General features: G+C 34.3%; 1 protein-coding gene across 1 annotated transcript in view; it reads right to left on the minus strand.

Moving 5' to 3' along the window:
- The window catches only part of BBX (BBX high mobility group box domain containing), a 242,479-nt gene that overhangs the window by 147,085 nt on the left and 71,971 nt on the right, over positions 1–23,423 (minus strand). The window contains exons 2-3 of the mRNA XM_044670112.1: positions 20,630–20,800; positions 16,354–16,596 (exon numbers count right to left, since the gene is read on the minus strand). Of these exons, the coding sequence (XP_044526047.1) occupies positions 16,354–16,596; positions 20,630–20,791 (405 nt within the window). The 5' untranslated portion in view covers positions 20,792–20,800. The remainder of the gene's footprint in view (positions 1–16,353; positions 16,597–20,629; positions 20,801–23,423) is intronic.

Consider the following 23,423-nt stretch of genomic DNA (forward strand, 5'->3'; position numbering starts at 1 on the left):
CTTCTTTCCTTCCTTCCTTCCCCATCTTGGAATCAATACTGTGTATTAGGGTTCCAAGGCAGAAGAATGGTAAGGACTAGCCATTGGAGGTCAAGTGATTTGCTTAGGATCACAGAGCTGGGAAGTGTCTGAGGTCAAATTTGAACCTAGGATCTCTGGTCTCTAGGCCTGTCTCTCAATCCACTGAGCCACCCAGCTGCCCCCAGTTTCTTTCTTTATACTGCTGTACTAATAATAGTGGCAAGGTCCTAACTCAAAACTGTTTGAGACTCAAACTTGTATGAAGAGATTTTTATACCTTAAAGTTAATTAACAGTTATTATTTTTGGCAAATGCTGTATAATCTCACTAATCTGGACTAGTCAGACAGTCAGTTTGAACTTGATGAAAAGCTAGATTACATACTATTCAAACCCTTACCTTCTGGATGTATCAATTCTAAGACAGAAGAGTAGTAGGGGCTAGGGAATTTGGGTTAAATACATTGTCCATAGTCATATAGCTAAGAAGTGTCTGAAGCCACATTTGAACCAAGGACCTCTGGTCTCTAAGTAAGGCTCTCAATCTACTGAGACATCTAGCTGGCCTTGTTGTTATTTCTTATGGTGCAGTAGTATTCCATCACAATCATATGCCACAACCTATTTAGCCATCATCCAATTCATAGGCATTCCTTCAATTTTCAATTCTTTGCCACCACACACAAAGAGAGATGTTAAAAATAGTTTAGAACATAAAGTTTCTTTTCTTTTTTCCTTAATCACCTTAGTGAATAAACCTAACAGTGGCATTAATAGGTCAAAAGGTATACACAATTTTATAACTCTGAGTATCATTCCACATTGCTCTCCAAAATTTAAATATATTATATATCTTAAGGAAAATCAGTATTAATTTGGCAATAAATAAAAGTCATTCCACTTATTTATTGCCAAGAAAAGTCCTTGTGGAAATAACTCTAATAAATGAGTCATCATTCTTTTATTCAACAAGCATCTATTAAAATACTATTATGAGCCATGGATCATATTAGGTTACTGGAAAAGACCATAACAACAACTACATAAGAACAATAAAACACCAAAAATTGAAGATTATATATTGAAGGGAGACAGAAAGACAGATAGACAAATAATGAGAAGGTAAATGGTTAGAATGATACTGAAAAAGCCAGTTTGGCTGTAATTTAGGATGTGTGAGGCATGATCAGTATAGAAAATGATTTATAACAAATATATCTTTGATTAGGTGAGATATTATGGATAGAAAGCTGGCCTTGATACCAAGACAACCTTGATTCAAGACTTGCTTCTGACACATATTAGCTATGTGATTCTGGGAAAGTGCCTTAACCTCTATGTGCTTAGGTAATTTTCTAATTCTTTAGTTGCAGAGAAAGCATTAACCTGTTTTGGTAAAGGGAACTTCCTTTTTCTTAGTAAATCACTATCCCAATTTGGTTCCCCCATTATTGCTAAAATGAAAATATAAAAGTATAAAATAAGTTATATAAAAACAAGTAAGAATGATGACTGAAAATTATAATTCCAATATTAGTGACCATGGGTAAAGTCTTATTTGACTTACATGTGCAGATGTTGTTAGTCATCAATAATCATCAAATAGGTTTGAACCCTTTTGATACTATTTTCAAGCTGGGCAACTAGATGGTATAGTGGATAGAGTGCCAGTCCTAGCATTAAGAAGACCTGGGTTCAAACCCAGCCTCATACAATTACTAGCCCTGTGATCCTAGGCAAGTCACTTAATACACTTTGCCTCAGTTTCTTAATTTATAAAATAAGCTATAGAAGCAAATGGCAAACCATTTTAGTATCTTAGCCAAGAAAATCCCCAAAAAGTTCACAAAGAATCAGACATTTTTGAAAACAATTTAATTACAAATTTTCAAGCTAATGACCCATTCCGTTAACTGATTAAAACCCACTAACCTCATTAGGGTCTATGAGCACATGAGAACTATTTGTCTAATTTGTTAAATGGCATCCTGAACAAGAAACAAGAACTAGCATGTTCAAAGGTCAAACCACCACCATCATCCCAAGTATTGCTTCTCAAAGAGACCAGCACTCTTAGCCCAAAAGCTATAGGAATAGTCATATGTCCCAATAGGGAGAATTCTGTTTCCTTACTAAGCCCAGAAACCACCATTTAAGAAGGGCAGTCTTTGAAGGGATAAAGGAGGGATCTACCAATCCTTCCACACTTGCTACTGATGGCTAGAACTTCCTGATCAGGTCACATTGGGGTCCTCAGAAGGTGAGCAACTAAAGCTTCTTCACCACCAAAATCCTTGGCATCATCAAGTGGTTCATCATAAATAAAACGATACTAAAAAAGGGTCACCACTATACCTTACTGCTGTTCTCTAAGGAAAACTAGGTATTTCTAATGGACTTTCATCTGGAAATTTTGATCTATGATGTCTTGTTAAGTTCCTTAAGGGGAAGGATCTGTTATACTTTTCTATTTGTAAGCCCAGAGCTGAGCACAGTGATTTGCATATAGTAAGGAGCTTAATAATTACACAGCCATTCATTTGGTTATTCATTATTTTGTTCTAAATGGGCTGTTACTAAAGACAATTGTTCTTATTTGTTTTTTAATGCATTTTTGAAATGTTAATAGTGTTTAATGAAGATGGCAGTTAAATGAACCATTAGGCCAAAAAAGAGGGTTAAGAAAGGAATATATTCCTACATTTAGGAAAAAATTAGTTGATTTGTAGTGAGGCACATCAGATTATCCACATACTTCAGTAGTTAACATTCTGTCAAAGAATTTCAAGAATGATAGAAACCATATTCATCTATCCAAAATGAGTCTCTTATTTATTAACAGAAGAGGAAACTGAGGCTCTAAAATGATATCTAAGAGAGATGGTTACTTAGGGTCAGGTCCAAAGCTAGAACCCACATCTTCTAAATGCCAATTCAATCTTCTTTTCAATACAACCAGCTCCTTTGTCAGTTATATGTGTAAGCAAGAGTTTATTTAAAAATATGTATCTATGCACAGCAATAGCCTGTTTATTTGTAGACCCATCTTTCTCTGAAAGCAAAAGGTAGCAGATTGGAAAAATCAAGAACACAATGATAGTAATGAGTGTCAGCCCTCAGCTGGGGAGGGAGACAAGAACTATAACAAGCAAATAGTTAAAAATCACTGCATACTCAGAGCAGAGAGTATAGTTTCAAACAGCATTATATACTTTCATAGCCCTAAATAAGTCAATGTAGAGCACAATAATCAATGTTCATAATTATTACCTCAAATCATTAAGGAAATATTAAATCATATCCAATATCAAATCTGCCATGAGACGTAATATTTTTCAATAAAAAAGTTTAAAATAAAGAGAATTGGTGCTTAAAGGGGTATGAGTCAGTTATTTGAATGATTCAGTTATGTAGAAGTTTATTTCCTGATGTAAGAAAGGTTGCATTCATATATTTTAATATTTGTAAGTTACAGTATATTAAAATGTAATGAAACCAACTTGAGAATATAAGAAGAAAACTCTATATTATCATAATAACCTCAAATCCTGAAATCCTAAAGTAACAAAAGAACATGCAGATGAGACTGCTGAATTTCTACTGGTAATTCTAGAAGAATCTTGAATAAAAAGAGAGATACTACAGGACTAGAGAAAAAAAATAGTAAGGCATGTTAGTGAGCTGGATAATGATAACTGAATAAATCCTAGAATTTAGAAGCAAAAGGGCCATTTATTAGAATTTAGAAAGAGAAGCTATGACCAGGAAGATCCATCATGGATTCATTAAGAAAAAAGTCTTCATAGGCTAACTTCATTACCCTTTTTTTTGATAGAGCTGCCAAGCTGGTAGATAGGAGAGTGCAGCAGAAAAAGAAGGTCTAACAATATCCTTGTTAACAAAATAAAGAGATAGATGATGGTACAAGCTAGAACGATTGAACTTACTGAACAATATAACAGAATGGACTGACATTATCCTAGAGCAGTGTTAACGAAAACCATGGCACACATGCAGAGCTGGTACTAGGGGAGCTGCTCTGTTTCCCCCCTTCCCAGTGCCTGAGGATATTTTTTGCACACCTCACCCTTTTGTCCAGTTTGCCCAAGTCCAGTACTTCCTCCCTCAGCGCTCTAGGATAATGGGAAGACTCACAGGCAGCTTGAATTTGCCCTCGGAGCATTCAAACTCATATGGTTTGCCACTGTTGTTCTAGAGCTAAGGGTCTTTGTTCTTGGTGCTATTGAGCTCCATATTTTTCTCAATAAAACTGATGAAGATAGAGTTGGAAGATTTATCAAGTTTAGAAAGAAAAGGTTAGTTGCTTTCTCTTGACACACACCATTGTTATCTCCCATTTCTGTGACTTTGCATAGACTGGCCCCATATACACAATCCAAAGCCTGGAATGCACTCCCTCCCTACCTCCACTTCATAGAATCCCCAGTTTACCTCAAAATTCAGCTTAAGAACCACCCCTTAGACAAGACATTGCCTAACCACTCCAGCTATTAGAGTGTCCTCAACATCCTGTTATCTTATGTTCACTTTGTAAATTAATGTATTGTATCTTTGTATATTTACTTATAGATAGATAGATAGATAGATAGATAGATAGATAGATAGATAGATAGATAGATAGATAGATAGATAGATAGATAGTATCTCTTAATATAACTTTGTATTAATAATCTGTTAGGTTCTAAAGTAGATTGTTGGACCTGGAGACAGGAAGTCCCAAGTTTAAATCCCAGCACAGATAAATTCTAGTTTTGTGATTCTAGGGAAGTCACTTAATCTGTGTCTCATTTCCTTATCTTTAAAATGAAGGTAATAATAGTATCTACTTCCTTTGTGAAGATAAAATGAGATAATATTTATAAAGTGTTTTACAAACCTTAAAGCATTATATAAATACTAGCCATCATCATCATCATCACCATATACTTATATATTTGTGTTATTTCTTCAGCTATACTCTAAGGTTCTTTAAAGGTACAGAACATTTATTTTTTTTATTTTTTTAATTTACTTTAAAATATTTTTTCCATGTTTACATGATTCATTTTCTTTCCTTCCCCTTTTTCTTCCTCCTCCCAGAGCTGACAAGCAATTCCACTGGGTTGTACATACAAACGTTATCACTTGATACCTATTTCCATATTATTCATTTTTGCTATAGTGATTTTTTAAAAGCCTAAACCCCAGATCACATACCCATATGTACATGTGATAAGTGATGTCATATGTTTTGCTTTTGCATTTCTACTCCCATAAGTCCTTTGTCTCAATGTGGATAACATTCTTTTTCATAAGTCCTCCAGGAGTGTCCTGGCTTGTTGCATTGCTACTAGTACAAGGTCCATTACATTGGATTGTTCCATAATATTTTACTTTCTGTACAATGTTCTCTTGCTTCTACTCATTTCGCTATGCATCAGTTTACTGAGGTTCTCCCAGTTGATATGGAAAGCCTCCAGATCATCAATCCTTACAGCACAAGAGTATTCCATCACCATCAGATACCACAATTTGGAGAACATTTATTTTTCTGTCTTTGTATCTTCAACACCTAGCACATATTACATGTTTAATAAATGGTTGCTCATTAATTGGAAGGGATAGCTAATATGTAGGATGAAAGAATATGAATTAGAGGAAATCTAGATGGATTGAAATCATGGGAGGGAGTCATGGATTGATGTTAATAAGGGTAAGTATAAATTATATATGAACTTTACATTTGGTAAATGTGTTATTTGTGACATACAATATAGGATGGGTAGGAGAGCTGGAGAAGGATATGTCAATACAATAGCTCTTGTTAGAACAAAAACAAAAACAAAAACAAAAACCTGGCCCTGTGAACATTAGCATATAGCAGGGAGACCCCAAAAGCTCATGGAATCTTTGTAACAAATGTACAGGGTGCAAAATAAATGAAAGACTAGCACAACAGAACTTTTCCTTGGTCAGTCCACATTTGAATATCATTTCTAGTTTTAGACATTAATTAAAAAAACAAGCTATAACATGTCTAGAAGAATGGGATTAGTATGGATCAGGTAAAATTACTACTGCTATGCCTATGCATCAGAGAGATCAAAGAAAGAGGGCAGCTAGGTGGCTCAATGGATTGAGAGAGACCCAGAGATGGGAGTTCCTGGGTTCAAATTTGACCTCAGATACTTCCTGGCTGTGTGACCCTGGGCAAGTCACCTAACCACCCTTGCCTAACCCTTACCGCTCTTCTGCCTTGGAACCAATACTAGTGATTCTAAGACAGAAGGTAAGAGTTTAAAAAAAAAAAAAGAAAGAAAGAAAGAGGAAAGGGGCCAACAGGTACAAAAGTCCAAAAACACTAAAGTACTTACAGGTTCCTTGAACCTACATTGGACTTTTTCACCTATTTGTCTTCAGTCATACACTTTTCCCCATCTAAAATATGCTCTCTCAGCTTCTACTCATCTAACTCAGACATTCTTTAAGCCCAGCTCATGGCCACTTCTTCCCTGGACATGGTATAACTCAAACGGAACTTCTCATTCACCCAACTACAACCAATAACACGTCTAACTTCTTTATTCCTTGGTCTTCTCTTCCCCTCATCCCTGTGTTTCATCAGCTGCTCCCCTAAATAGATCAGATTTTTATAGTCACTTTAAGGTTTATCAGAAAAACCAGCCTCTAAAATAGGTAATGCAAGTATTTTTCTCAAGTTATTAAAAATGAAGCTAGTACTATCTGTTCTACAACTATAATTTCTTCCCCAACCATACCTATAGACACACAAATTTAAATACATTAGGAATATATATATATAAAGATATGAGATAAAGACACATGCATGTATAGGTGCAAATTATATACATGCACACACATGTGTATATTAGTATTCACATATATCTGCATGTACTATATATGTGCTACACAGGCACACATATGTGCATGCTATGGATTCATATGTGAACATATATCTGTATGCGATTGATATGTATTATGTATGTTATACATGTGTATATACATGAATGATGCATACATGAATCTGTATATTTCTAATATATTCCATATATATCGGTGTGTACATCTTCTATCGAGATGTGCATATCTTTATAGATTCCTAAGGCATTTAAAAAAAGCCTTCAGTCCCTCTCTGATAACATATAACTGCTTACACCTGGTATGTATAGAGATCCAATCTGCCCTTCTATCCTTATTTTTACAATGCTCTTTTTTCCTAAATTCTTATTTCCAGCCTAACTAGACTATTTTTCTGTAAGCTCAGCATTCCTTCTGCTTTCTGATAATTAAAACCATTTAATACCCAGCTCCAACCTTAGTTTTCAGTCCTATTATACAATACTTTCCTTAATATATTCAGGGGTCCAGCCAAACTCTCCTGCTCCTCCACCTTTCCATGTGCCATTCCATTTCTGATCGTGATACCTTTGAAATCCCGCTTTAACCTATCAATTCCCAAATGACTTTTCTCCTCACCACAACTTCTTAAGTCCTGGAGTTCAAATCTGGCCCCAGACACTTCCCAACTGTGTGATTCTGTGCAAGTCACTTAACCCCCATTTCCTAGCCCTTACCACTCTTCTGCCTTGGAACCAATACCCAATATTGATTCTAAGGCAGAAGGTAAAGGTTTGAGAGAGAGAGAGAGAGAGAGAGAGAGAGAGAGAGAGAGAGAGAGAGAAAGAGAGAGAGAAGATGGTGCCATACCTAGAGGCAGATATTCACTGGATGGAAGAGTTCACAACTTCTATTAAATTTCTAAACAGAGGATAGAGCCAGGCCCAGAGACAAGGGGGTCCTCAGTTCAAATCTGGCCTCAGAAATATCCTAGTTGTGTGAACCTGAGCAAGTCACTTAACCCCCATTGCCTAGCTCCATTCTTCTGCCATGGAACCAATACACAGCACTGATGCTAAGACCGAAGATAAGAGTTTTTTTTTAAATGACCTTTTATTCATTTGGACGTGTGTGTGTGTGTGTGTGTGTGTGTGTGTGTTGTGTGTGTGTATAAATACACACAGATATAAAAATAGATGCTACATTTATAAATATACACAGGTACTTTGTACACACTGCATACACATATATGTAATATACACACTTTATATATCTATTACATCCATCCATCTATCCACACAGGAAATTTACACTCATAAAATGAAGATCCCTGAGGGCAAAGATCATTTTCTCTCTTTGATTCCCCAGGGCATAGCACAGTGCCCGTCACAGAGGAGATGCTTAGTAAATCTTTATTGACTGATTGCTTCTGCTTTTGCACCAGTCATCTCCCTCATGTTTGGAAAATACTCCCCACTTATCTTCATCTCTCAGGATTCTTACCTTTCTTAAACACCCAATTCAGTTGCCTATTCTACCATAATGCCTTCCCTGTTCCCTTCAATTGAGTGTTCTGTCTCTCCTTAAATAATCATATACACAGATATCCCTTCTCCATTATGGGGATTGAGGTCCAGAGATCCCATGATCTGGAAAATTCATGAAAAAAATTTTGGCCTTCCCTTTGTACCAGAGAAGTCTGAAGTTTTCTTTTTATTTTATAACTTTTCACAGTGCTTTACTTTAAGATTTAAATATTTAGTCATAGGCTATAAGTAAATCAATATTAACATTTCTAGCCTTTGTGTGTTGTCTGCAGGTATTTATGTTTTTTCACAAATTTTAACTTTAAAAAAAATTACCTATATTTATGGTATTAAAGGATAAAATGTGTTGCTATTATACAATATTATGCATATATTTTGTGCACTTCTGAGTTTCTAAACTTTTTCTGTGTCATCTACTGGCCTTCCTGGATCATCTGCAGCTTTCATAAAACTCTCCCAAAATTTCCATTTAACTTCTTATGCTTTCCTGTTGTATAGCAAAACTGCAATGGGGAAAGTTGGGATGTGGAAGGGATTACTAGTATTTACCTCTCTTTGCTTATATTACATTCCATTATCCCACCTTAGTAGAATATAAGGTTCTTGAAAGCAAATTGTTCCATTTTCATCTGCCTTTGTATTCCTAGCATCTAGCAGAGTATCTTATTTGAAGTAGATGCTTAATGAATGTTTATGTAAATTTATTTATAATAAAATGAGTTTATTAATTGAATTGGATTATATAAAGAGTAAGTAAAAGCGGCACTAATCACTGTGACAGTAAATTAGAAAGCTTGGTTGAAACTAACTGTGAAATCAGGCCCTTGCTTACTTCAGTAGGCAACAGGAAGTCCCTGAAGTTTCTGTTTATTAGAGGATGAATGTGACAATAATATTACTATTAACTCACATATGGCATCTTGAGGTCAGTGAATTAGAGAGAATATTGGGGCAGTTGTGTGAAAGTTGTGTGGGAAGGGGTTAGGAGCTTATATTTTATCCCAGAGGCAATAAGAACTTATTGCCATTTTTTTAAAGCTGACCTGTGCCTTAAGAATATTATTTTTACAGTTGTAAGAAAGTTTATTGGAGAAGCTGAGAAACTGAAAGCAGGGAAGACCAATTGGGAGTCTATTCTCATAGTCTTATGAAGCAGTGGTGAGTGAAGAAAAAAATGGAACTAAATACCTCTATCAAGTTGCCCTAGATTTCAGATGAAGGGTTGAAGAGAAAACCCCCTATCATAAATGACTTTCATACTTATGGACTGTCTAAGAGATAGACAGAGAGGAGAAAGGGTTGAAGTAGGGGGTAGGTTTGTGGGGAGAGAAGACAATCGATTCCATTTCACACATGTTGACTTGAAGGTGCCTAAAGATGACCAATAGAGAGTTTGTGAAGAGGAACAGGAATTCAGGAAATAAATTAGCAATGGATATGTATTATGTGTGCATGGGGGGCAGATGAGAGACAGACAGACAGACAGACACACACACAGACACACAGAGACAGAGACAGAGAAAGGTTATCTTCAAAGAGATAATAACTGATCCCATGAAGAGATGTGATTACTTAGAGAGAGAGAGAGAGAGAGAGAGAGAGAGAGAGAGAGAGAGAGAGAGAGAGAGAGAGAGAGAAGAAAGAGAAGAGAAAAGCATTATGGGGCACTCTAGCCTTGAGGGATAACAATTTTGGGAGAGTGGGAGTTGTTGATGATTTATCAAACAAAGGAGATTGAAAAAAAGTAGTTACACAGGTGAGAGTGATAAGGATACCAGAGATAGAAAACCCACTCTCTCATGAAGAAGCTCCCCCCACCTCCCCTTAGAGCAGGGGTCAGCAACATATGGCTCTTTCTGCAGGAGCCATAAAGTCAATTTTTTTTCAGGCGCTGTTACAGGAGCTCACACTGTCAGCATTGTACGGCTCTCATGAAATTACATTTTTTAAAATTGTGGCGTTTATGGCTCTCACGGCCAAAAAGGTTGCCGATACCTGCCTTAGAGGAATAGAGAATGGACCTATGATTTTGCAGATAAAGAAAACTCCCTGCTAAGAAAACTTTTACCAATGCAGGTCAGTACCTTCTCTTCCTAGAGATCTGATTCCTAGAGAACTTAAGTGACTTGCCCAAAATTTGCTTTTCAACGAATGGAAATCAATTACTGCTTCTATATCTGCCTTCTAGGACCTTGCATCAGAATTTTAATCTCTCTTCTACATAAGAACCTTTCAAATACTTACTTTTTCCTATGACTTCTCTTCTCCAAGCTAGATATCTCTAATTTTATTTGAATAATTTTTATCTCTTCAACATCTTGGTCAACTTGGTTTCTTTAGGATATAAAGTCTCTACATATACAGCATCTGTCTCAGCATCTAACATATAGCAGACACTTATTTAACGTTTGTAAAATTTTAATCTTAAAGCATGTGATCTAGCTCAGGCTTGATTGCCAATATCTACATGAAAGGAACTTTTATGAGTTAACTGATTTAACCAGTATATTAATTTCTGGCATATTCACTTTTATATTCTTTACACAACATACTGGATAAAGTGCAGGGCATATAGTCAAAATAACTCGAGTTCAAATCTGATCTTGGATACATTAGCTGAGTGACCCAGGATAAGTCACTTATTCTCTCTCAACTTTAGTTTCCTCATCTATAAAATGTGAAAAACACACCTACCAGGGTTGTTGTGAGGATCAAGCAAGATAATTTTTGTAAGTCACTTTGCAGACACTGAAGCAAGTGTTATATAAAGTCTAGCTATGATTACTATTGGAGTAGTAGTAGTATAAACTATTATTATTGTGTATTGAATGTAGCAGTTACTCAATAAACAATGATTGGGTGAATAAATGAAGGAATGACTCCCATGGCATTCACCTACATGTAGATATCTAATTGTAATATGTCCTAGCAAAGTCATGAGCATACTATTTTAGAATAGTGTGAGTTTTCCCGTCTTCCCCTAATACCTCTCTTTATAAGGAATTTGTACCCCCTTTTTGGCCCCCCAAACATCATTTTGATTTTTAAAGTTAGAAAAACATGTGATTTCAGCACTGAGGAGCCAACTGTATATCTCCCTGAGTCCTGCCTCCTTTTGTCTATATCTTTTTTCTTGGATAAAGACTGGCAGAGCAGAGACAAATTCTTTGTTTTATCTGTAAAAAAGGATTCTTCTGTAATGAAGTCAATCACCTAGCCATCACATTTGGAAACACTAAACTAAATCTTATTCTGACCAGGAAAACCTACTAAATGAGGTCTGAGTCCTCCAATCAGAGAATTCAGAAAATGGACCCTCCCCTACTCACCTGGAACCAAGGACTCAAGAAAGTGACCATTTCTAGGAGGCAGCTGGCTACATGTGCTTTTTTCTCTTGCCTTCTCTGGTCTGCTTTTTTGTTATTTAAAAAATAATTATAAGATTAAGATGCAGCCTCCAGAGAATTTTAATTATAACAGCTCTATTAAGATAAATGAAAGCTATGTGAACCAGAGCACTCAACTTTTGTGCTATTAATTCTGAGGATTATTATGCTGTCCAAGTGATAAGTAGAATTATACAATAAGTTTCTTTTGCAGAGACCCTGAAGACTATCTATTCCAAGTTTATAAGAACATTTAAATAGACTAAAATAAAATAACTTCTACGTCTTGACTGTTCTGCCTTTGGATTAGTCATGAGTCTCTTAACTGCAGAGGCACATTCAGAAATCAGAACCTGTGAACATTCACAACATTGCACCACCATACACATTGCCAAAGTTACGGAACTAACATAGGTTGCATGCTCAGAATGATATTTCAAAATTATTTGCACCCTATTCAGAAGCAAATGTCTTTAGAACACCTAAAACACTCATTCAGTCATGAAAATTAGCATTGGAATAACAGTACTAACAGAACATGAAACAAAGTGAAAACAAACCCAAAGACGAACTACTTTTGTTCCTTATCAGGGGATGCACCAGGGCCAAAGACAACAGGGAAGGCTAGGTGCAAACTATTAAGTTAAAAAATGCCTTGTCTCCAAACTTGCATAAATCTTCATGACAAACATTTCAAATATCTATAAGGTTTTAAAGTATGATTTGAGTTGTTCTAATTTAAAACAAGGTAAGAAAAACCTGTAAAAATATTTTCCTTCAACTGGAAATGGTTAAATGAATGAAATATTCTATAAAAATGTCAAAAGCATGATTATGATTAAAAATAGAAAAGTAGATTAATATGTTATTAGAAATATGTTAATTTAATTATAATTATAGACTATAATTATATTATAGAAACATGTTAATAACTGTTGGGAAAACTGGAATATAATCTGATTGATATTCGTTTTGGTTTAACATCTTACACCATATTTAAAAATAAATTTATATGATATTGATATGAGACAAACATTAAGATGATCTAAAAAAATCAGAAGAGAAACAGATCATATAACTCTTTTACATCTATAGAAAGGAGATGAATTATTAACCAACCAAGAGATAGAGGTAATTATATAAGCATAGAAAAACTTAGGTTAACTGATTCAGATAGAAGTCAGAAGGGTAAAAAACAATGCCATTATTATAACAATGAAAATGTAAAGAATGACAACAAGAAAAGAATCAAAACAATGCTATGAAATTATAAAGAAGCTCTACTCCAGAGAAGAGATATGAATATATACCTCCCTTTTCTCCTTTGCAGACATAAGCATTTGTCAAAGTGGAATACTGCATATAAGTGAACATATTTTCAGGGTGTTGATTAAATTTGATTAATTTTTCTCTCCTCTTCCTTTCTGTATTTTAAATATATTTGTCTTTATAAAGGATAGAAACACAATACAAACAGGCACACAATAGGCATGCACTCAAAGCAATATGGTCTATTAATAAGGAGGATTTTTTTTTACTCCCCAAAAGATTATAAACAACCAGAAATAAAGTTTTAGAAACATTCTAATTAACTAATAGAAATACTATATACTTTAATTTTGTCTTTGAATCCTCTACAGAATTCAAAGTTTCAGATGGCAAATCAAATGCTTAATGATTCTGAAATATCTGAATCTTCCAACTTTCACAGGAAACTGGACAATGAATGACTTATAAATAATGGAAAACTGTGACTGACCATTCATTTTAAGGTTACCACTTTTAACAGAATTGTGGGAAGCCAAATTAACAAATTTCATTATGAAAGCATCACAGTAGAAAATTGTTTTGGTATTATTTCATATTATCTTTAATATTAAGTCTCAGCAGTCAGATTGGGAACCTAATTAAGTAATAAGCCACAGATTTCCTGTATGAAAATAATACTTCCTCCTCTTAAAAGTGGCCACCTATTGAGTTTGTAAATTAGCTGTGTTTAAGAAAAGGCAAACAATCTGTTTAGAACAGGCTGTATGTTATCCCTACTCAGCAATCCAAACAACACACTGAAGTGTTTAATTATAGAAGTGCAACAGAGCTCAATATGCATTTTCAAATAATTCAGGGCTTTTTAATGTTTGTTTACTATATTGACTTGAATATTAATAAATTATAAATCTATTCAGTGGAAAGGTATTATTGTTTATTATCCTACTGGACATCTACAAAAAGAATGAACATCATCTATCTTTTTTATTGGGCTTAATTTAAAAATTCCTGGACTGAAAACACACACACACACACACACGCGCACACACACACACACACACACACACACAGAGGCACGCACGCACTCTTCTCTAACTGGCTATTAAATATAATTCCAACAAAAATGTCAGAATGATGCAATAACATATAAAGCTTTATATTCATTAATTACATATCTTCTATATGCTAATAATAATTCATCAAGATGCAAAAATCTTAGAACATTTTATGAGGAATTTTTATGCTCCATGTTAGCTTGTTAAACAACTCTATAAAAATACAGAGCCTGACAATGTTATTTTTCCCCACACTGAGCTATCTAATAAAATGTGTCACTTGAAACTCACTACTTTCCCTCCTGCTGGTTGTGTTTCTCACAGAGGTTAAATAATTGTTTGTTTGTTTGTTTGTTTTTATGAACTAAGGCTTATTTCTCTGGAATGAAATATTAAATAAATCATATCAGACTTATTTCATTCATATGTATCTATGAAATATTTGTTTGTCTTCCTTTTATTTAGGGGCTGATTACAGAATTCACAGTAAAAGGAATTTAATTTATTTTCTCAATCAATTTAGGGAACAAAACCTAGATACTTTGTTTAAGAAATATAGAAATTGCTATCATACCAGCATAGATTACTGCTTTATCTCTGGAATAATTTTTCCAGCTAGAAATGGCTTACATTAAGTACTTCAAACAAAGTACAAAAAATGTGCAAAAAATAAAAAGTATACATTTTGTTCTACCATGATCTTTTCTTTTTCTTTCTTTCTTTCTCTTTTTTTGGAGGGAATGGAGAGTAACAGTTTAAATGCTCAAGCTGTGAGATGTTATAGAAAATAGGTCAAGTTTGTTCTTTACATAATCATGTTCAATGTAGTCCACTTCTTTATGGGGAAACTGAGGATCTAGAAAGGATAATTTGTTTTCCCAAAGCAACAAAGGGCAAAAAAAGGCCTAAAAACCATGTCACCTGACTCCTAGTTCAGTATTCTTTGTTGTCACTATATTGAGTGACTGCAAGGCCCTCACTTGAGTAAATCAAGGCCAAGCCATCATAGCTCCTGGAAATTCTTCCACTGAAATGGTTTTGCTGCCAGAGTAATTTATTTCTAATATCCTACTGATTTTCCCTAGGGTCAGATTCACAGGGGATAAAGAATCTAATGATGTTTTTCTTCCTTAAATTATTGGCAGAGGATTTCTAGAAGTATGCTTCCAATAGTAATAGCACCCACAATGAGGAAAAGCATCTTGGAAATTAGTTGCCAATGGCAACTCCAAGCAACATTTTTCTGTATTTTTACAGAAGGAAACGCAACTAAGACAGGCAAGACTCTTATATTCTAAGCAATATCAAATCCTAGAGATTTACTCTGGGCAAAAAGTACTTAATAAGTACCTAATTTTTATGGTAGCAAAAACTGAAAACAAAAGAGATCATCTCAATGAGGAAATGGCTGAATAAATTATGATGCAGGAAAATGATGGAATGCTACTTAATAAGTGCCAAGACAATAAATAAAAAAAAAAATAGATGATTTCTTAAGGACATGGAAAGACTTAAATGAACTAATGTTGAGTGAAGTAAGCAAAACTAGAAAAATTTTATTTATGCCATAGCATCAATATTATTTTCAAAAAAGAACATTTTGAAAACTTTAATAAACTGATAAAGAATGAAAAGAGCAGAATCCATAACAATGTATACAATAACAATAATAATATAAAGATGGGCAGCTGGGTAGCTCAGTGGATTGAGAGCCAGGCCTAGAGACGGGAGGTCCTAGGATCAAATCCGGCCTCAGACACTTCCCAGCTGTGTGACCCTGGGCAAGTCACTTGACCCCCATTGCCTACCCTTACCACTCTTCCACCTATAAGTCAATACACAGAAGTTAAGGGTTTAAAATTAAAAAAAAAAAAATTAAAAAAAAAATAATATAAAGATGAACAAATGTGAAATCAATAAGAACTACCAACAAAATAACTATCCATGATTTTAGAGGACCAATAATGAATCATGCTATCCACCTCTTCCTAGAGCTATGATAGATTGAGGGTGAAGAATAAGACATTTTTTTAACCTAGCCAATGAGAGAATTTGTTTTTCTTAGGAGTCATGGTAAAGAAAGAAAACAGATTTCTAACCATAAAAAATAAAACCAAACACTTCATAAAATAAAAAAGTCCAAAAATACCTAATTGAGTTATTGTCATAGTAACTTATAGCCATCATAGCTGCTAACCATTTTATGGATAATACATACCTCCTTGGCCATGTCTGTATATTTCTGTTTTTCCTTTGGGTCTAGAACTGCCCACCAATCTGCCAGTATCTTGGTAGCACCACGGTTATCCAGCCGGGGGTGTTCCTGACGTACAAGGGAGCGATGGCGTTTACAAAATAAAAGAAATGCATTCATTGGTCTACGAGCTCTCTGCTCTGAAGATTCATCATCTTCATTCTCATCTACATCATGCTCTAGGCCATCAGCTCCAAGAAGTTGGACCTATTGGCACACAAAACAAAAAAGACAAATTATTCAGAGACTTTCTCTTTTTTACCAAATAGCAAAGTGAAGGACAAAGTAGATTAACTAAAGGACTGAAGTGTTATGACATATTAACAAGACTAGTAGAGGAAATATAGATTTCTTAGATCTATTTAACAACTTGGACATTATAATTTTTCATACAAATAGTTATGACAACCTAGGGAATAGATTATCATTTTATCCCACAGACATTGTATATTTTCAGATATTATAGTAATAACCATATAATTTTTAAGTTAGTATTAGAAATATTTTAAATAACATAGTGTTAAATGAAATATTATAGAGCAAAAATAGATCATAATTTTTTTCACCAGGTATCAGTAGAATTCCCCAGAAATAGGTGCAGGGCCAATCTAACATTTAGAATATTAAGAGAAAGTTACAACAAAATTTTCACATCTGAAAATAACTAAGATCTTCTGTGACAGTAGAAGGGCCACTTGACTAGAATAAACTAAATCTAGAATCCTTTGATCCTTTGAAATAAAAAATCTGATGTAAACTCATAGAGGCTCAAAAAGCTGGAGTCACTTGTGTCTCCCTACTTATTAACCTTCACATTCAATCATAAAACCTATTGCAATGTCCTTCACACTCATAGCTTCCTTTCTTTCTGTCTCATTACCATTAGTCAAGTTTTTGAGCTCCCTATTATCTATCACTTGGACTGATGAAATGGTCTTCTAATCAACCTCTTCAACTTTAATTTTTCCCATCTTCAGTCCATTTTACATACATTCAGAATAATCTCCTGAAAAAATCTGACAGAAAAAAACAAAACAAAACACTGGAACGTTCCAAAATCTTTATGACTGGATATTCCCTAAAGGGTTTAAAAACAAAAAAGCCCTCTAGCCTGACCTTGAAGACTCTCAATAATCTAACTTAAGACCCATAAATACAAAAATATTTATAGTAGTTCTTTCTATCTGGTGACCAACAATCAGAAACCAAGGGGAAACTTATCAATTGAAGAATGGCAGAACAAGCTATGGTATAAATACTGCTGAGCTGTTAAGAAATGATGAGGATACATGTAGAGAAATTTGTCTAAGAGTAAATAAACTGATGCATGGTGGAGTAAGTAGAACCAGTAGAACAATTTAAAAAATAGCAATGCTATTATAAAGATAAGTAAATATGAAAAATTTAGGAACTCTGATCAACACAATGACCAACCATAATTCCAGGGGATAGGATAGAATATGCTAACCGTTTCCAAATACAGAAATAATGAACTCAGAGCAAATTGAAGAATATATATTTTTGGATAGGCTAATGAGAATTTGTTTTGTCTGTCTACAGGTATTTGTAATAGCTTTTTGTTTGTTTGTTTTTCTCCTTGCTTTCTCATTGGGTAGATGAAGTAACAGGAGGGAGAGAATTCTGAATTTTAAAAAAAAAACAATGAATAAAAAAACACTACCTGCAACTATCCTTTTCATTTTTATTTATGGTTATTCCCCTATGAGAACCTATTATTCTGACCAAATTAGTTTAATTCATATGTTCTGACCATCATTTTATGTGTACCCTTCTATTTTTGCCTTTTTGTAAATCTAAAATGCCCACTTCCATCTCTTTCAAAATCTTTCCTTTTCTTCAAAAGCTTTCTCAGATTCTTCATCCTCTGTGAAATCTTCCAGACCACTCCAGTCATATAGATAATTCAATGGATCTACAGTCAAGAGCTCTAAGTACAGATCCTATCTCTGACATTAGTGTGAAACCTGGGGCAATTCACTTAAAACTCCTGAGCCTCCTGAAATAGATGGCTTTTTAAGGTCCCTTCTAGTTCTAGACTTACAAGCTTAATGAACCATAATTCCCTCTCCTTTTGACAATCTACAAATATTTACCTTCCAATTAACTCATTTCATTACAAACTGTCTTATACTACTGTAGTTACTTGTATACATGACTGATCCTTCCAAAGAGTTAAGAAAATTCTAGAGAACTGAGAGCACATCTTAAATGTATTTCCTTTTAATAATCTCAATCAGTATCTTACATACAACAAGCACTTAATATAATTGTTGAATGAATGAATTTGTTAAAAGATTTCACAAAGGCTATGTGAGAGGGAAGAAAAGTAGTAAATTAAATTAAAGTAAGGAAACAAAAAGAAATATATTAAGAAATAATATATTAAAAAATGTATCAAGGAAAAAGAAATCAAAGTATAGCTATAATAGGCTTCAAGACATCTGTTATGAACTATAAAAAGGATTTAAGAGTTATTCCATGAAGGTATGAACCCAATATCCTTCTCAAAAGACCTATTTTCAGAATGATCAGGAAGTAATACAGAAAAGCAAAAGATCTTAATCTTGAATAAAATCACTGTATTCTTGAAATATCATTTTTTAAAAGAAAGAAAATTGGAAGGAATCCAAAGGAAAACAATTAAAGAGACAGAGAAAAGAGCAGTGAGAAATGCTAGACTTCCATCTACAGAGAAGCCAGCTAAGAGAACATGATTAAATATAACAAAGAAATTTAAAATTATGAAGAATGAAAATATATCTACCAAGTCACAGAATATTAGAACTGAGCAAAGAGAAGCTAACCTAGAAATATGAAAGTTATAATTTTACAAGAAAAATAACAAATCTTAGATCTAACTTGTTAATCTAAGAGTTGGTAGAGGGTGAACATGAAAATTATTTCGAAAAGAGTTCACAGAAAAATTGGCCTATAAATGAATTACCAAAAGAAACTGATATATATCCCTAAACTTTTAATGTTTTTATATAGGAACATATGCTCTTTCATATGCTGTATCTTGATGCCACTGTTGAATGGACTGTTGTTTTAATTAACCTAGGATAGCATGTATTATATTCTTATGTTTAAAGCACAATTGTAGATATATCCTATTTCTACATTTAACTGTCAAATACGCACAAAGCATGCTATATATTGAATAAATAACTATAGAATTTCATTGGATTTACAGGTAATGAGGCTTCCAAAAATCTGTAGGGCAGTAACATATGTTACTGGTATAATAAAAAGGAAATGTGACTACTATTTGGAGGAAAGAATCCTAAGGTGATGTTGTATCTCTTGAGTCAGGTCAGGATTGAAGTCAAAGACTCTTCAGGAAAGAGAGACATGAATAGACTACACTCTAGAGAGGAAAAAACTCTCCTTCATTTCCAGCTTGCCTCCATAAGACTTCAGAAAGACAATTCTTTGAATGAGATTAGGCCTCTGGACTTGAGTGTAAGAGCTTATCTCATTTTCTTCTAAAGAGCCCATTCATTGAATTTAAATAGGTTTACTCATTATTCCCAGTTTGTGATAGCTTCTAAATATCCCAGTTGGATGAAGAGGAACCTTTAAGATGGCACACATAAGCTAAGGGTTAGCTTTTGCTTTAACAGTGACAAACAGAGGTTATTTGCCTCACAAATTCCTAAAATTCAATACCCTTTTCCTAAGATGTTGGAATAGGAACACAAAAAAATATAATTCCAGTCCCTTAACCCTGTAGGAAACTGGGGGAAAGAGTACCCAGCATCAAAGTACTTTTGGGGATTGTCTATCTTTCCCTTTCAAGCTTGGTGCTATAAGAATGGCCCCTGCAACACCTCCTTTCCACAGATGTGGCTAAATTTCATGCTTCTTACAAGTCATGCGTATATATTAAGACAACATGAGGGAGCACAGAACATGTTATATATTAAGGAGCAAAGGAAAGATACAGAAAAAATCTCTGGTCATATCTATTTAGTTCTAGAAAATATAACAAGTATTTTTGAACTTGAGTTTTTCTTCCTGCATAAGTATTTTGCCTCGTTGATTATTAATTTCTTGTTATTGTTGTTTTTAAGGTATTATTCCTTGATATTCTGAAGATGGCTCAGGAGTCAAGACAAATCAAGAGTCAAAAAGTCTGTGTTTAATGGAAAGTGACTTTAAAATATTTTTATAACCAACTCAATAAAATTCTAAGACCTTCATTAAATGACAGAATTACCTTATCAATATCTTCTTCTTCCTCTTCCTCTTCCTCCTCTTCAGAAAAGTCAAGGAGTTTCTTTGCTAGTAATGGATGCCACTGAAGACACTTCCTCTTTGGTCGTTTTCCAGTTCCTTCCCCTTCTCCTGAATGATCCTTATTTCTATTACTGCCTTTCATTACTGTGACCTGTAGTAAGGGGTTGGGGGGAAGGGGAGAAATCAAAAGAACATTTGATTAAATTAGTTTATTTAGTCACTTGAACTTTAAACAAATTAATATTCTAATGACTAAATAAACTAATCTATCTATTCAGGGGTTTATTGGATTAAATATAGCAAAGGTCACACAACCCCCCACACAAAAAAACCCTCATATCTACTTGGCCAAATTAAGTTAATAAACATTTCCTTTTTCTATTTGGTAACTTTAGAATTTACCAGCTAACATGATGCTTCAAAAATATAGCAAGACAACCTTGCTTTGTATATGCTCACTGATATATACCCACTTAATAAAGTAAAGCAATTGCTCAATAAATATGTGCAATCTGGTTAGCATAGCTCATGAATAGAATTATAATTAACATATTACATTCCTGTGGGTTTGCAGGCTCACAAAATTTATCAGCCCTTAAAAAGAAAATATCCCCAATGACCTCACTGCGAGTCAACATTACAAATAATCTAATATATTTATAATATTTGTTATGAATTAATCAATAATTACTTTGATATAAATTTACTTAAAAAAAAAACACTTGAAAATGATCCAATGGACTCTAAAAGGGTGCTAACATTGTTACTTAGAAGGCAAATCATTACTCTATAGGTTTGTCTGAAAAATATCTCCTTGTACTACTTCTGCAGCCTGTAATTTCAGCTGAGTATCTCTGGCAATGACATAACTGAGAGACAGCATTCCATTTCTACCCACTTACTTACTCCATACTGTCTCTATACAAAGCTATCAAATGCCTCCAAAGAAGCATTGATTTTAAAAATGCAGACTGCTTCTTGATGAGAAAGTCAGAAAGTTTAATGTGATTTTCAAATATAATTTTTTATTATGTGTTGGGCAGAGGAGCTTAAGTTTACATGCCAATTTTCCAAATAAAAATGTGCAGAGGTCTTTCCTTTACACAAATACCTTTGCCATGCAATGGTCCAAGGTCAAATGGGATTTGTTGGGGATTACTATTATGAGAATAAACATTGCAAGACTCTTTTGGAAGTATTTATACCTAGGGAAGGAATTATTACAACAATGAATCCACTGAAGCACCAGGGTTTGGGGACCAACTTTATTTTCCTCAGAAAACACACAACCAACTGGATGACAAAGGAGGAAAATGATTCAGAAGACATTTGTTAATCTCATCCGTAAAGCAATGCTCGAGTTTTCTTTAATGATTGAGAACTAGTATATTCTTGATGTTATCATTAGCTAGAACTGAATACCAATTCCTATTTTAGGTTTAGAATAAACTGAAAGGTTATCTATACTAAGTAAGCTTCTTGCTCTTTTCCTTTCTTCCCTTTCTTGGTTAGCAGACACACCTTTCATAATCCCAACCTCTTTCCTTCCAGGTCTTGATTAGCTGTGGAATCCTATTCCCAGTTCTTTGTAGTATGTCTAGTACCTGTCCCTTCTATTGTATTCCCCTGGTTACCTAATTCAATGTCCTAACCACCTAATCATCTGAATCCCTTCAGATTCTAGCCACTATTATCCACTCATCCTATAGAGCAGTGATCAAATCAATTTTCCTAAAGCAGAACTCTATAATCTTATCACTCTCCTCAAATATATTCAGTGGCCATTGTATAAAATCCAAACTCTTTAACTTTCAAGACTCTCTTTAATTTGGCCTTAATTTCTCTTTTTTTTCCTGTCATATTTCACTTTATTTCCTATTTACATAATTTAGCCAAACCTGAACTTTCAAAAGAGTCCTTTCGATATATACTTTTCTTCTCTGATTACAAGCTCACTCCTTGCCCCACCCAACACACACACACACACACACACACACACACACACACACACACACACACACACATTCTTAATGTAAACATCTTACTCAACATTATAGGGTCTGCCTTCTCCATTTGGATACCTACTCCTCTTTTGGCTTCTGTGATGCTGACACTCCCACAATTCTCTCTATTGTTTACTTTTCCTCTTCTGGCTCCTCATATTTTCTCCCACTTTGTACCACTCTGTCCCTCAGTGTCCTCTTTTCTCTTTCTACTTTGTTATCTCATTGACTTTCATCACCTCAATTGCCATCTGTATGCATAAAAGTACCAAATCTGTCTCTCAACTCCTGACTTCTCATGAGGCAACAGCTACGTATTTCCATCTACCAGCCTCATATATCAATCTACACAGCCCAATGACAACTTAAATTCAACATTTCCTCATAGTTTGTTGCTAGTGATAGTAAGAGCTAGTGTTTATATAGCACCTACTATGAGCCACCTCTTGTGTTAAGTACTTTACAAATATCATTCCCGTTTAGTAGTTGAGAAAACTAAGGCAAATAGAGCAAAGTTTTAAAGGTTAGCAAAGTTCTTTACAAATATTATCCCATTTTATTCTCATACCAACTCTGGGAGATAGGTGTTATTATTATCCCCAATTTATATAAGAGGATACCAAAGCAGACAGGTTAAGTGACTTGCCTAAGGTCACACAGTTTGAGGCTGGATTTTACCTTAAGCATTCTCTCTCTCTCTCTCTCTCTCTCTCTCTCTCTCTCTCTCTCTCTCTCTCTCTCTCTCTCTCTATATATATATATATATATATA

Source organism: Gracilinanus agilis, chromosome 3, assembly GCF_016433145.1.
Source record: "Gracilinanus agilis isolate LMUSP501 chromosome 3, AgileGrace, whole genome shotgun sequence".
NCBI classification, from domain to species: Eukaryota; Metazoa; Chordata; class Mammalia; order Didelphimorphia; family Didelphidae; genus Gracilinanus; species Gracilinanus agilis.